The sequence below is a fragment of the Oncorhynchus kisutch genome, linkage group LG14, assembly GCF_002021735.2.
Source record: "Oncorhynchus kisutch isolate 150728-3 linkage group LG14, Okis_V2, whole genome shotgun sequence".
Lineage (NCBI taxonomy): Eukaryota > Metazoa > Chordata > Actinopteri > Salmoniformes > Salmonidae > Oncorhynchus > Oncorhynchus kisutch.
In genome coordinates this window covers 34,679,238-34,692,110 of record NC_034187.2, presented here as the reverse complement: position 1 = coordinate 34,692,110, position 12,873 = coordinate 34,679,238, and the positions used below count along the sequence as shown (strand labels likewise).

Sequence of the window (12,873 nt, the reverse complement as noted above, 5' to 3'; positions counted from 1 at the left end):
GGAATGACGACACGATAGCAATTGCTGTAGTATTATAAATAATATAGATTTACCACATATGGCCTATGCATTTAAACGTGTGAAAGCAATATCAAACATTTCAACAGAATCCAAAAATAACTCCACTGGCGTGAGTTTGGAGAGCCGTGCCTATGGTGCATCTTCACCAAAGTAATAATTCATTTTAATAACAAATTCCAAATGCAAGCTTCATACGTAAACAATCCATTTCAAGCAATTGTCACATACCAAAAGACAAGTAGGTAAAAGCTAGCAATTGTCACATACCAAAAGACCAGTAGGTAAAAGCTAGCAATTGTCACATACCAAAAGACAAGTAGGTAAAAGCTAGCAATTGTCACATACCAAAAGACCAGTAGGTAAAAGCTAGCAATTGTTGCCCCATTGGTAGTGGGCTTACAGTTAATATTCTTGATCACCCAATTTTCTTTGGAGCTGCATATTTATTTATTATGGAAATCCTCTCTCCCTACAATTTGACGTTTTCCTTGCACCTGTGCTGATTGACAGTTTGCTGGTCCTATCAGAGTGCCAAGTGTGTGTTTCACTAGCCAATCTGTTCAGATATAGATGTTGGGCGATGCTGCGGCTACTGACTCTGGCTGCGTGTAGAGTAATCCACGAAGACTCTGGGCGACAAAACATTGGTATGATTCTGATCAGATAGCTAGCAACAGTGACAGGAAGCTGCCACGTGGGGAATCATAGGTGGCTTGTTTCAGTTAGTTGTATCTTGTTCTTGATACCATATCTTGTTTAGAGGTCTTTTGAATTATACCATGTCTATGATAATAGGGGGAAAAAATCACTAGTTAGCAAACTAACAACTGTAGCAATGTATTTGAAAGACAAGTGCTTATTGTGAAAATGTATTTACTCTGTCCTCTTCTCCTCTGACCCTCTCCACTGACAGGATATTCACTGTTTATTAGCTTGTCTTTTCCCATGTTCATTTGTGAAGGCTAAATGTATCCAGGGTCAGATCCAAGAGAAGAAAGGAAAACAATCATCTAAGGATAAGAGACACAGAGCACCCTTTATTAAGTCATATATTTAATCCCAAAATCATTAGGTCTGGCTCTTAAATTCTCAAGGGGAATTATCTGAGCTCATAGCAAAGACTGATTAAACTAGTTGGCTGTTGTCCAATGCTGATTTTGATACAGTCATAATGGCATTCTTGACTTGATTTCTGACATTTGTTCATTTCACTATTAATTGATGAATTACCATATTACAGTCTACATGTTTCAAGCAAACCACCACATTCCCTGTGCACAAGAACGCCAAGGTAACCTGTCTAAATGACTACGGCCCGTAGCACTCACATCTGTAGCCATGAAATGCTTTTTGGCTAGTCATGGCTCACATTAATACCATCATCCCAGAAATCCTGGACCCACTCCAATTCGCATACCGCCTCAACAGATCCACAAATGACGCAATCTCTATTGCAGTGGTTCCAAAACTTTTTCACTCAGGCCCCCCTTCCAGCATTGGGGAACATCCCCTTATTTCTTGCAATTCTACACATTTTGCCATGGGGTGCAGAGAAAATGTTGCAGTTTTAAAGCTAATTTTCTTGCAATTCTATACATTTTGCCATGTTTAATTTGTATTCATATGATATTTGAGTGACTCAAATATTACAACAAAATCTATGGGCTAAAAAACGACAGTTAAAAATATATATATTTGCAAATTTATTAAAATAAAAAAACAGAAATACTTTATTTCTGGGGAAGGCGACTAAAACATTTCTGCAACATTGAAGGTCCCCAAGAACACAGTGGCCTGCATCATTCTTAAATGGAAGAAGTTGGAACCACCAAGAATATTCCTAGAGCTGGTCGCCCAGCAAAACTGAGCAATCGGGGGAGAAGGGCCTTGGTCAGAGAGGTGACCAAGAACTGAATGGTCACTCTGACAGAGCTCCAGAGTTCTCTGTGGAAATGGGAGAATCTTCCAGATGGACAACCATCTCTGCAGCACTCCACCAATCAGGCCTTTATTGTAGCGTGGCCAGATGGAAGCCACTCCTCTGTAAAAGGCACATGACAGCCCGCTTGGAGTTTGCCAAAAGGCACCTAAAGACTCTCAGACCATGAGAAACAAGATTCTCTGGTCTGATGGAACCAAGATTGAACCGTTTGGCCTGAATGCCAAGCGTCACATCTGGAGGAAAGAAAGTTCACCTTCCAACAGGACAACGACCCTAAGCACACATCCAAGACAACGCAGGGCTGGCTTTGGGATAAGTCTTTGAATGTCCTTGAGTGGCCAGAGCCAGAGCCCAGACTTGAACCTGATCGAACATCTCTGGAGAGACCTGAAAATAGCTGTTAAGTGACACTGGGAATGGGAGAAACTCCCCAAATACAGGTGTGCCAAGCTTGTTGAGTCAAACTCAAGAAGACTGGTGGCTGTAATCGCTGCCAAAGGTCGTTCAACAAAGTAAAGGGTCAGAATACTTATGTAAATGTGATATTTAAGTTTTTATTTTTTACACATTTGCAAATTCTAAAAAACATTTTTTGCTTTGTCATCATGGGGTATTGTGTGTAGATTCATAAGGGAAAAATAAATGTAATCACTTTTAGAATAAGGCTGTAAGATAAACAAAATGTGGTTAAAGTCAAGGTGTCTGAATACTTTCTGAATGCACTGTACATGAGAATGCTCTTTCATTGACTACAGCTCAGCGTTCAACACCATACTGACCTCCAATCTCATCACTATGCTAAGTACTCTGGGACTAAACACCTCCCTCTGAAACTGGATCCTGCCCCCAGATGGGGAGGGTAGGCAACAACACTTCCACCACACTTCAGGGGTACTTCAGGGGTACTTGCTTAGTCCCTCCTGTACTCCCTGTTCACACATGACTACGTGGCCGCGCACGATTCCAACACCATCATTAAGTTTGCCCGATGACAACACGGTGGTAGGCCTGATCACTGAGGATGATGAGACAGCCTAAAGGGAGGAGGTCAGAGACCTGGCAGTGTGGTGCCAGGACAACAACCTCTCCCTCAACGGGGGCGACAAAGGAGCTGATCTTGGATTACAAGAAACTGAAGGCCGAATGGGCCTCCATTCACATCGATGGTGCTGTAGTGGAGCGGGTAGGGAGCTTCAAGTTCCTCAGTGTCCACATCACTAAGGACCTATCATGGTCCAAACACATCAACACATTCGTGAAGAGGGCACAACTCCCCTCAGGAGGCTGAAAAGCTTTTTCATGGGTCCTCAGATCTTCAAAAGTTTCTACAGCTGCACCATTGAAAGCGTCTTGACTGTCTTTATCACCACTTGGTAAGGCAACTGCTCGGCATCTGGCCGCAAGGCACTATAGAGGGTAGTGCATACAGCCCAGTACACAACATGCCCAAAAGTATATGGACACCTGCTTGTCAAACATCTCATTCCAAAATCATGGGCATTAACATGAAGTTGGTCCCCCCCTTTGCTGCTATAACAGCCTCCACTCTTCTTGGAAGGCTTTCCACTAGATGTTGGAACATTGCTGCGGGGTACTTTCTTCTATTCAGCCACAAGAGCCTTAGTGAGGTCTGGCACTGATGTTGGGTGATTGGGCCTCGCTCGTTCCAATTCATCCCAAAGGTGTTCAATGGGGTTGAGGTCAGGGCTCTGTGCAGGCCAGTCAAGTTCTTCCACACCGATCTTGACAAACCATTTCTGTATGGACCTCCCTTTGTGCACGGGGGCATTGTCATGCTAAAACAGGAAAGGGTCTTTCCCAAACTGTTGCCACAAAGTTGGAAATAAAGAATCGTCTAGAATGTCATTGTATGCTGTAGCGTTAAAATTTCCTTTCACTGGAACTAAGTTGCCTAGCCCGAACCACGAAGAACAGCCCCAGACCATTATTCCTCCTCCACCAAATTGTACAGTTGGCACTATATATTCGGGCAGGTAGCGTTCTCCTGGCATCTGCCAAACTCAGATTCATCCGTCGGACTGCCAGATGGTGAAGCGGGATTTTCACTGCTCCAGAGTCCAATGACGGCAAGCTTTCCACCACTCCTGCTGACGCTTGGCATTGCGCATGGTGATCTTAAGCTTGTGTGCGACTGCTTGGCCATGGAAACCCATTTCATTAAGCTCCAGACAAACAGTTGTTGTGCTGATGTTACTTCCAGAGGCAGTTTGGAACTCGGTAGTGAGTGTTGGATTTTTAGCACTTGGCAGTCCCGTTCTGTGAGCTTGTGTCTCTTACCACTTCACGGCTGAGCCGTTGTTGCTCCTTGACGTTTCCACTTCACAATAACAGCACGTACAGTTGACCTGGGCAGCTCTAGCAGGGCAGAAATTTGACGAACTGATTTGTTGGAAAGGTGGCAACCTATGACGGTGCCACGTTGAAAGTCACTGAGCTCTTCAGTAAGGCCATTCTACTGTCAATGTTTGTCTATGGAGATTTCATGGCTGTGTGCTCGATTTTATATACGTGAGCAACGGGTGTGCCTGAAATAGCCAAATGTACACATTATTTTGTATATATAGTGTAGATCACTGGGGCCGAACTCCCTGCCATCCAGAACCTCTACACCAGGCGGTGTCAGAGGAAGGCCCTAAAAATTGTTAAAGACTCCAGCCATCCAAGTCATAGACTGATCTCTCTGCTACCACTCGGCAAGCGGTACCGGAGTATGGGACTAAAAGTCTCCCGAACAACAAATGGCTACCTGGACTATTTACATTGACCCCATTTTGTAATGTTTTTTTTGTTGTTCTATTTTTGCACTGACTCAATGCACACTCACTAGACTCACACTCACAGATACAACACTGACACTACGAAAGACACACACACACACGCTAACACACACAAAACACACACACACGCTCACACACACACATATTGACGCCACACACACACACAGACATACTACATACGTTCACATACACACAAAACACACACGTATTGATGCCACACACACACACGCACTGCATATGCTCTCTCTCTCTCTCTCTCTCTCACACACACACACACACACACACACACACACACACGCTTCATACTCTGTTTATTATCTATCCTGATTGCCTAGTCCCTTTTTTTTAGTTGTTCTATTTTTGCACTGACTCAATGCACACTCACTAGACTCACACTCACAGATACAACACTGACACTCCGAAAGACACACACACACACACTAACACACACGCTCACACACACACATATTGACGCCACACACACACACAGACATACTACATACGTTCACATACACACAAAACACACACATATTGATGCCACACACACACACTCACTGCATATGCTCTCTCTCTCTCTCTCTCACACACACACACACACACACACACACACACACACACACACACACACACACACACACACACACACACACACACACACACACACACACACACACACACACACACACACTTCATACTCTGTTTATTATCTATCCTGATTGCCTAGTCCCTTTTACCCTTACCTACATGTACATGCTCTATTACCTCATTTACCTCAACTACCTGGTACCCCTGCACATTGACTCTGTATTGGTTCTGCTTGTATCTAACCTCGCTATTGTTCTTTTATTGCGTTACTATATCCTTATTTTTTTGCAAATATTTTTCTTACTCTTTAACTCTACATTAATGGGAACGGGCTCGTAAATAAGCATTTACAGTATTCGGCGCCTGTGACCAATAAAATGTGATTTACCAAAGGGCGGAGGACGAGTGGGGTAAAACATCCCCCACATTTAACATTTTTGTCATTTAGCAGACACTCTTTTCCAGAGCAAATTACAGTAGTGAGTGGATACATTTTGTGTATATGTCCCCTGTGGGAATTGAACCAACAACCCTGGCGTTGCAAGCACCATGCTCTACCAACTGAGCCACATGGGACCAGCACACCACAGTATCCACCTGAATACAAATGTTTTAACTCAGTGCAACTTGTGCCTTCAGCCAACATATTCAAATGATCCAATGGAAAATGCACAGCGACTGGAGTGTGTCTCACAGTAGGGAGTAAATAGCTTATTATGTGTAATAGCCTACAGCTCGCAGAAGTCCTGTATTCTCACCCAGCCACCCAGAATAAGAGGCTCAGAGTCATCCACTCAGGGGTTCGTTGGAGGGAACATTCAGCTGCTCTCCAAATATGAAAACCTCACCCCAGACACTACTACCGCATGCTTTGGCAAATTCAGTAAATTGGTGAATTGGCTGCACTGCTCGTACATCTGACACGTTAACCAAATAATGTGGATGAAGCGAGACAAACTCCCACTGAAAGCTCTCAAATGTGTACCTACTGTCATCCCATTGTATCCTGCTGGGTTAGTAAATAGAATCCTGGGATAGAATGAACAACATCAGGGCTTTAACTCTCAATATAATCTCTAGCCCCTACAATCACACGGTAATATCTCTTAAAAATCCTGGCTATGTAACAGCAGTTCTGGGGTCAGATGGTAATAGGGTACAACAGAAGAGGTAGCTGATTCTCTTCATCTCTCAAGACAAACACACTACCAAAATCAGCTAAATAACCCATTGCATTTGCTCTGATGTTGATCAAAGGTACATTTGAGCCACTAATCAATTCAAAAGATACCCAAGCCCTGCCCTAGTCAAAGCCCATTTTCACTGTGAGAAGATGAAGCCTGGAGATATGTTCATTATTTCATCTCTTCACTATCTTATCTTCCTTGATGTTTTCACATGACAGCAGTCATACAGATACCACTATCAATCAGACAAACGCACAATGTCAAACTTTTGCAAATGCTGTTTAAAACACTGTGGGGTACTGACCAATGATTACACACAAAGCCCAGTCAGGTGCCTCCTAGTCCAATGTTAGCACAACACGACAGAGAACTGGACCCTTGTCCTGCTGCTTCTGACTACACGTTCCACAGAACTAAACGTCGGCACATTGACACTGTTTATCCCGAGTACCAGTTTTGGTAGCGTTCTTTATTTGTATGCAAGATGGAAGAAGCATGTTCTAAAAATCATTCCATTCTGATGATGTCAAGGAGAAGAGGAAGTTGACTGAAGAGGTTTGTACCATAGCCACAGTCCACAAGTGTGTAACACAGCATCAACCCAACCAAGCCCAGAGACTCCCAATTCCCACAGATCGCTACATTCGTACAAAGCCACGTAGAAAGACAATACACTAGAGCTGTGTTCTATTACCCATACTAACATATAGTATACTACATACTTAATGAGTATATACTACATATATCATATACTATTAGTTAATTTAAGTATACTGTAAACTAACCGTATCCTTTCAGTTGAGCCTACTAGCTCGTCGCCTGTCTACCGGAAATTGATGCTGTTGCTATCGTTAGGATCTAATTTTCAGAGAACAAACTCAACGGATAATATGAAAGATTTAACCTTTTTGGGAAAGGGGGCAACATTTTCACTTTTGGATGAATAGCGTGCACAGAGTGCCTCCTACTCTGTCCCAGATGCTAATATATGCTTATTATTATTTTTATTGGATACAAAACACTCTGAAGTTTCTAAAACTGTTTGAATGATGTCTGTGAGTATAACATAACTGATATGGCAGGTGAAAACCTGAGAAAAATCCAACCAGGAAGTGAGGTTTGTAGTTTTTCAAAGTTTGGCCTACCGAATACACAGTGTCTATGGAGTCAAGTTGCACTTCCTAGGGCTTCCACTAGATGTCAACCATCTTTAGAAACTGGTTTGAGGATTCTACTATAAAGGAGGGGCTCATGAGACCTGTTTGAGTCAGTGGTCTGGCAGAGTGTCACAGGCTCGTGGCGCGCGCTCCCGACAGAGTTAGCTCTTGTTCCAGTGCTTTTCTTCAGACATAGGAATTCTTTGATTGGAAGATAATTTATGTTTTATGTTAAAAACATCCTAAAGATCGATTCCATACATCGTTTGACTTGTTTCTACGACCTGTAATGGAACTTTTCGAGTTTTTGTCTGGACGAAGTGCTTGCGCCTCATGAAGATGGATTACTGGGCTGAACACACTAACAACAAGTGGCTATTTGGACATAAATGATGGACTTTATGGAACAAATCAGTCATTTATTGTCGAACTGGGATTCCTGGGAGTGCCTTCTGATTAAGATCATCAAAGGTAAGTGAATATTTAGTGTTATTTCTAACTTCTGTTGACTCCAAAATGGCGGCTATTTCTCTGACTGGATTGGGCTCTGAGCGCCGTTCTCAGATTATGCTTTTTCAGAAAAGTTAAAAAAAAATCTGACACGGCAGTTGCATTAAGTCTATCTTTAATTCTGTGAATAACAGTTGTATCTTTATCAATGTTTAATATGAGTATTTCTGCAAAATCACCGAATGTTTTGGAATCAAAACATTACTGCACATAACGAGCCAATGTAAACTGAGATTTTTGGATATAAATATGCACATTATCGAACAATACATACATGTATTGTGTAACATGATGTCCTATGAGTGTCATCTGATGAAGATCATCAAAGGTTAGTGATTAATTTGATCTATATTTCTGCTTTTTGTGACTCCTATCTTTGGCTGGAAAAATGGCTGTGTGTTTTTTTGACTTGGCTATGACCTAACATAATCATATGTGGTGCTTTCGCTGTAAAGCATTTTTTAAATCGGACATGGTGGGTAGATTAACAAGATGTTTATCTTTCATTTGCTTTATTGGACTTGTTAATGTGTGAAAGTTACACATTTCAAAAAAATATATTTGAATTTCGCACGCTGCCTTTTCAGCTGAATGTTGTCGAGGGGTTCCGCTAGCTGAACGCCTGCTCTAGAAAGGTTAAACCAAGTTTATTCTGTTCAGAGGGTCAATACAGCTGCATTAGACAAAAACATGGTTTCACACGTGGTAGTATACATAACTCACTTTGGTGGAGTCTCCTCGGTATCACTAAACATTGCATCATTATTTCTACGCAGGGAGATGAGTGATATGGGCCTTAAACGGTTCTTCCCCTTATCAATACTGCTACATGTGATCATTTTCCCTGCACTCAGCCTCTCCCAAGAATCATTATGGCACCCCTCAAGTCTCTATTATACCTAATGATTAATAATATTAAAAGTTCAGAAACCAAACCTATCACTATGCAACCTCTTGCTAGCTAGTTACTACTAGTTAATACTTAGATATTTTACGACTTCGGGTGTGTTCTTAAATTCAATCTGGAGTGCCAGAGTGCGCTCGTAAATTCAGAGCGTTGTCAGATTGTCAGCATGTAAATTCTGAGCGTTTCGCTGTCGGAGCGCACACTGGACACTCAAATCGAGGAGTAGTGTTGATTTGAGCGTTCTGACTTTCAATCTAACGTTGGTTAGCTTGCTAGCTACTTCCAGATACAAATGAACCACTCTGACCATTTTACTCGCCCTAGCAGAGCTGGTTAGGCAGGTTTCATGTTATCCAGAGCATTGGTGACTGTAACTGCTCTCGTAAATTCATTATTCTGCGCTCTGGTACACTCAGACGAAAGTGCTCTGAAATCGAATGAATTTGCACCTGAATGTCCATTGAGAACACACAACAAGTATACCATTTAGCTAAGCTAAGAATGACGGGAATAATCAAATAAACATTGGGTAGTTAGTTAGCCTATAGTTAATATACTGGCAAGTTTGATGCATAAGTAGCCAACTGACTAGCTATCAACATAACGGTATATACTACTGTAATGATATGCTATGTGGTTCGTAAGGACAGCCTACCTAACAAATTGTCAGCCAACATAATGTGTAAGGTAACTTATTTGAAAAGGCAATACTTGACTACATTGCTCAACATCTTCTTAACATTTGTTAAAATTAGTTAAAGCAATTCATTTGTATCTCTTGTACTTCAGCTACATATTTTCCACCATTTTCTTCAAATCTGAAAACGATGTGAAGCCACGCCCATTTCCTGAAGAATAGTATTATGGGCCCTAAAGTACAGGAAAAGTGTCCTCTGCGCGTAAAATACATATTTTGGGGAATTTAGTTTGACACCTGGGAACTTTTGGCATACTAACTACAATTGAAGTCGGAAGTTTACATACACTAAGTTGACTGTGCCTTTAAACAGCTTGGAAAAACACCAGAAAAGTATGTCATGGCTTTAGAAGCTTCTGATATGCTAATTGACATAATTGGAGTTAATTGGAGGTGTACCTGTGGATGTATTTCAAAGCCTACCTTCAAACTCAGTGCCTCTTTGCTTGACATCATGGGAAAATCAAAAGAAATCAGCCAAGATCTCAAAATTGTAGACCTCCACAAGTCTGGTTCGTCCTTGGGAGCAATTTCCAAATGCCTGAAGTTACCACGTTCATCTGTACAAACAATAGTACGCAAGTATAAACACTATGGGACCACGCAGCCGTCATACCTTTCAGGAAGGAGACGCATTCTGTCTCCTGAAGATGAACATACTTTGGTGCGAAAACTGAAAATCAATCCCGGAACAACAGCAAAGGTCCTTGTGAAGATGCTGGAGGAAACGGGTACAAAAGTATCTATATCCACAGTAAAACGAGTCCTATATCGACATAACCTGAAAGGCTGCTCAGCAAGGAAGAAGCCACTGCTCCAAAACCGCCATAAAAAAGCAAGACTACGGTTTGCAACTGCACATGGGGACAAAGATCGTACTTTTTGGGGAAATGTCCTCTGGTCAGATGAAACAAAAATATAACTATTTTGGCCATAATGACCATCGTTATGTTTGGAGGAAAAAGGGGGAGGCTTGCCAGCCGAAGAACACCATACCAACCGTGAAGCACGGGGGTGGCAGCATCATGTTGTGGAGGTGATTTGCTGCAGGAGGGACTAGTGCGTGTCACAAAATAGATGGCATCAAAAAGAAGGAAAACTATGTGGATATATTGAAGCAACATCTCAATACATCTTTAACAGGAAGTTAAAGCTTGGTCGCAAATGGGTCTCCCAAATCGACAATGACCCCAAGCATACTTCAAAGTTGTGGCAAAATGGCTTAAGGACAACAAAGTCAAGGTATTGGAGTGGCCATCACAAAGCCCTGACCGCAATCCTATAGAAAATTTGTGGGCAGAACTGAAAAAGTGTGTGCGAGCAAGGAGGCCCACAAACCTGACTCAGTTACACCAGCTCTGTCAGGAGGAATGGGCCAAAATTCACCCAACTTATTGTGGGAAGCTTGATGAAAGCTACCCGAAACGTTTGACCCAAGTTAAACAATTTAAAGGCAATGCTACCAAATACTAATTGAGTGTATGTAAACTTCTGACCCACTGGGAATGTGATGAAAGAACTAAAAACTGAAATAAATCATCATCTCTACTATTATTCTGACATTTCACATTCTTAAAATAAAGTGGTGATCCTAACTGACCTAAGACAGGGAATTTTTACTAGGATTAAATGTCAGGAATTGTGAAATGCTGAGCTTAAATGTATTTGGCTACGGTGTATGTAAACTTCAGACTTCAACTGTATATCCATACTATGACCAATAAGCATACTCTATAGTCAATTCACGTCACAAATAGTATGGTAGTGTGGTTAGTATGAGTATTCGAACACAGCTTATGTCTATGGCAAAATGTAGTGGACTATCTAGGGAAGAAGGAGTCCTTCAAGACACAGCATCAATGTGAATAACGTGTTTTATATTCCATGTGACCCACCTTCGCAGCAGTCCTGCCACATGCGCAGGTCAATGTTGGGGATGTCATCACAGCTGCCGTATCCGTGGGGCAGCTCTGCCACGTTGAACACGTCCTGCTGGATACGGGTGATGTTGTCACCGTTGTCACACAGCACCCTTGTCAGAGACGCCTGCTTCAGCTGGGTCAGCTGGGCCGGGGTGAACACACCTGGGTTTTCATACCAAAACCTGGTAGCACCAGGAGGAGGGAAGGTTACACTAGTTATCTGTAAACACACCATAAATACAAAGGCTACCCTTCTGTAACTATCTCATCCTTCTGAAAGGGAGGGAAAAAGTAATCTGACTAGAATTGGTAGCTGAGGGGATGTGAGCTCACCGGTCCCCGTCTCTGAGTCGTTTGAACTGGGCAGCCAGCAGACACATAAGGGTGGGCCCCAGCCGGCTCCCAGGAACTAGGTCCTCAGCCATCAGAGCAGGGAACAGGTCGATGTTCAGGGGAGTGCCGTATAGCCTGGAGAGAGAGAAAAGTACAGATTGTTTTTGATAAGGTAATACAGTAATTTAACCTTGATTTATCCAGGGGTGAGTTTCCTGAAAGCCTCATAGCTAACATACCTCTGTAGCTTCTCCCTGACTTGGGGGTTCTTGATCTCGTTCCTCAGGTCATCAAAGCTCTGTGCCGAGGTCAGGTTACAGAAGGTCCGGTAGTCGTTGTAGGGCGGTATCCCGTGATCCCTTCCTCTCTGGATGTTCATGGCGGCCAGGTCCAGCGCCACGGAGTGGGCCATGGAGAACAGCCTCTCCGTCAGCTCCGTGTTCAACAGCTGGGTCGACACGCGCATCTTCCCCGCCACTCCGAACAGGCCCCGCAGCAGGGGGTCAATGCCCCCTTCATTGACGATGCGGAAGGGAGAGAAGAAGGCGCGGTGTAGGGAGATGTGGCCTTGGGGGATGGGCTGGAAGTTCTCATCCAACCGGTACAGGATGGGGTTGATGAGGGTGTGTCCGAAGCGGAAGGCGGCCGTGGCGAAGGCGTTGAGGATGCCGGCGTTGACGTTGGGGTTGTAGCCGCGGTAGTCACCAATCAGCTTCATCCCCGCGTCACCCAGGACCTGAGGGAGGGGGTGAAATCATCATCATCATCAATATTATAGTCAACATCATACTTTTAATTACTTACAGACACAGTA

The 12,873-nt window shown here is 43.0% G+C and overlaps 1 protein-coding gene and 1 non-coding gene across 3 annotated transcripts in view; both read right to left on the bottom strand.

Moving 5' to 3' along the window:
- The window catches only part of LOC109903921 (peroxidasin), a 97,302-nt gene that overhangs the window by 6,440 nt on the left and 77,989 nt on the right, over positions 1–12,873 (bottom strand). For both annotated transcript variants that reach the window (XM_020500932.2, XM_020500933.2), the window contains 3 exons: positions 12,299–12,795; positions 12,060–12,194; positions 11,700–11,908 (listed from right to left, as the gene is read on the bottom strand). In XM_020500932.2, the coding sequence (XP_020356521.2) occupies positions 11,700–11,908; positions 12,060–12,194; positions 12,299–12,795 (841 nt within the window). The remainder of the gene's footprint in view (positions 1–11,699; positions 11,909–12,059; positions 12,195–12,298; positions 12,796–12,873) is intronic.
- Positions 5,850–5,923, bottom strand: trnaa-ugc (transfer RNA alanine (anticodon UGC)). Its single transcript has one exon. It is a non-coding gene; the product is annotated as a tRNA-Ala (tRNA).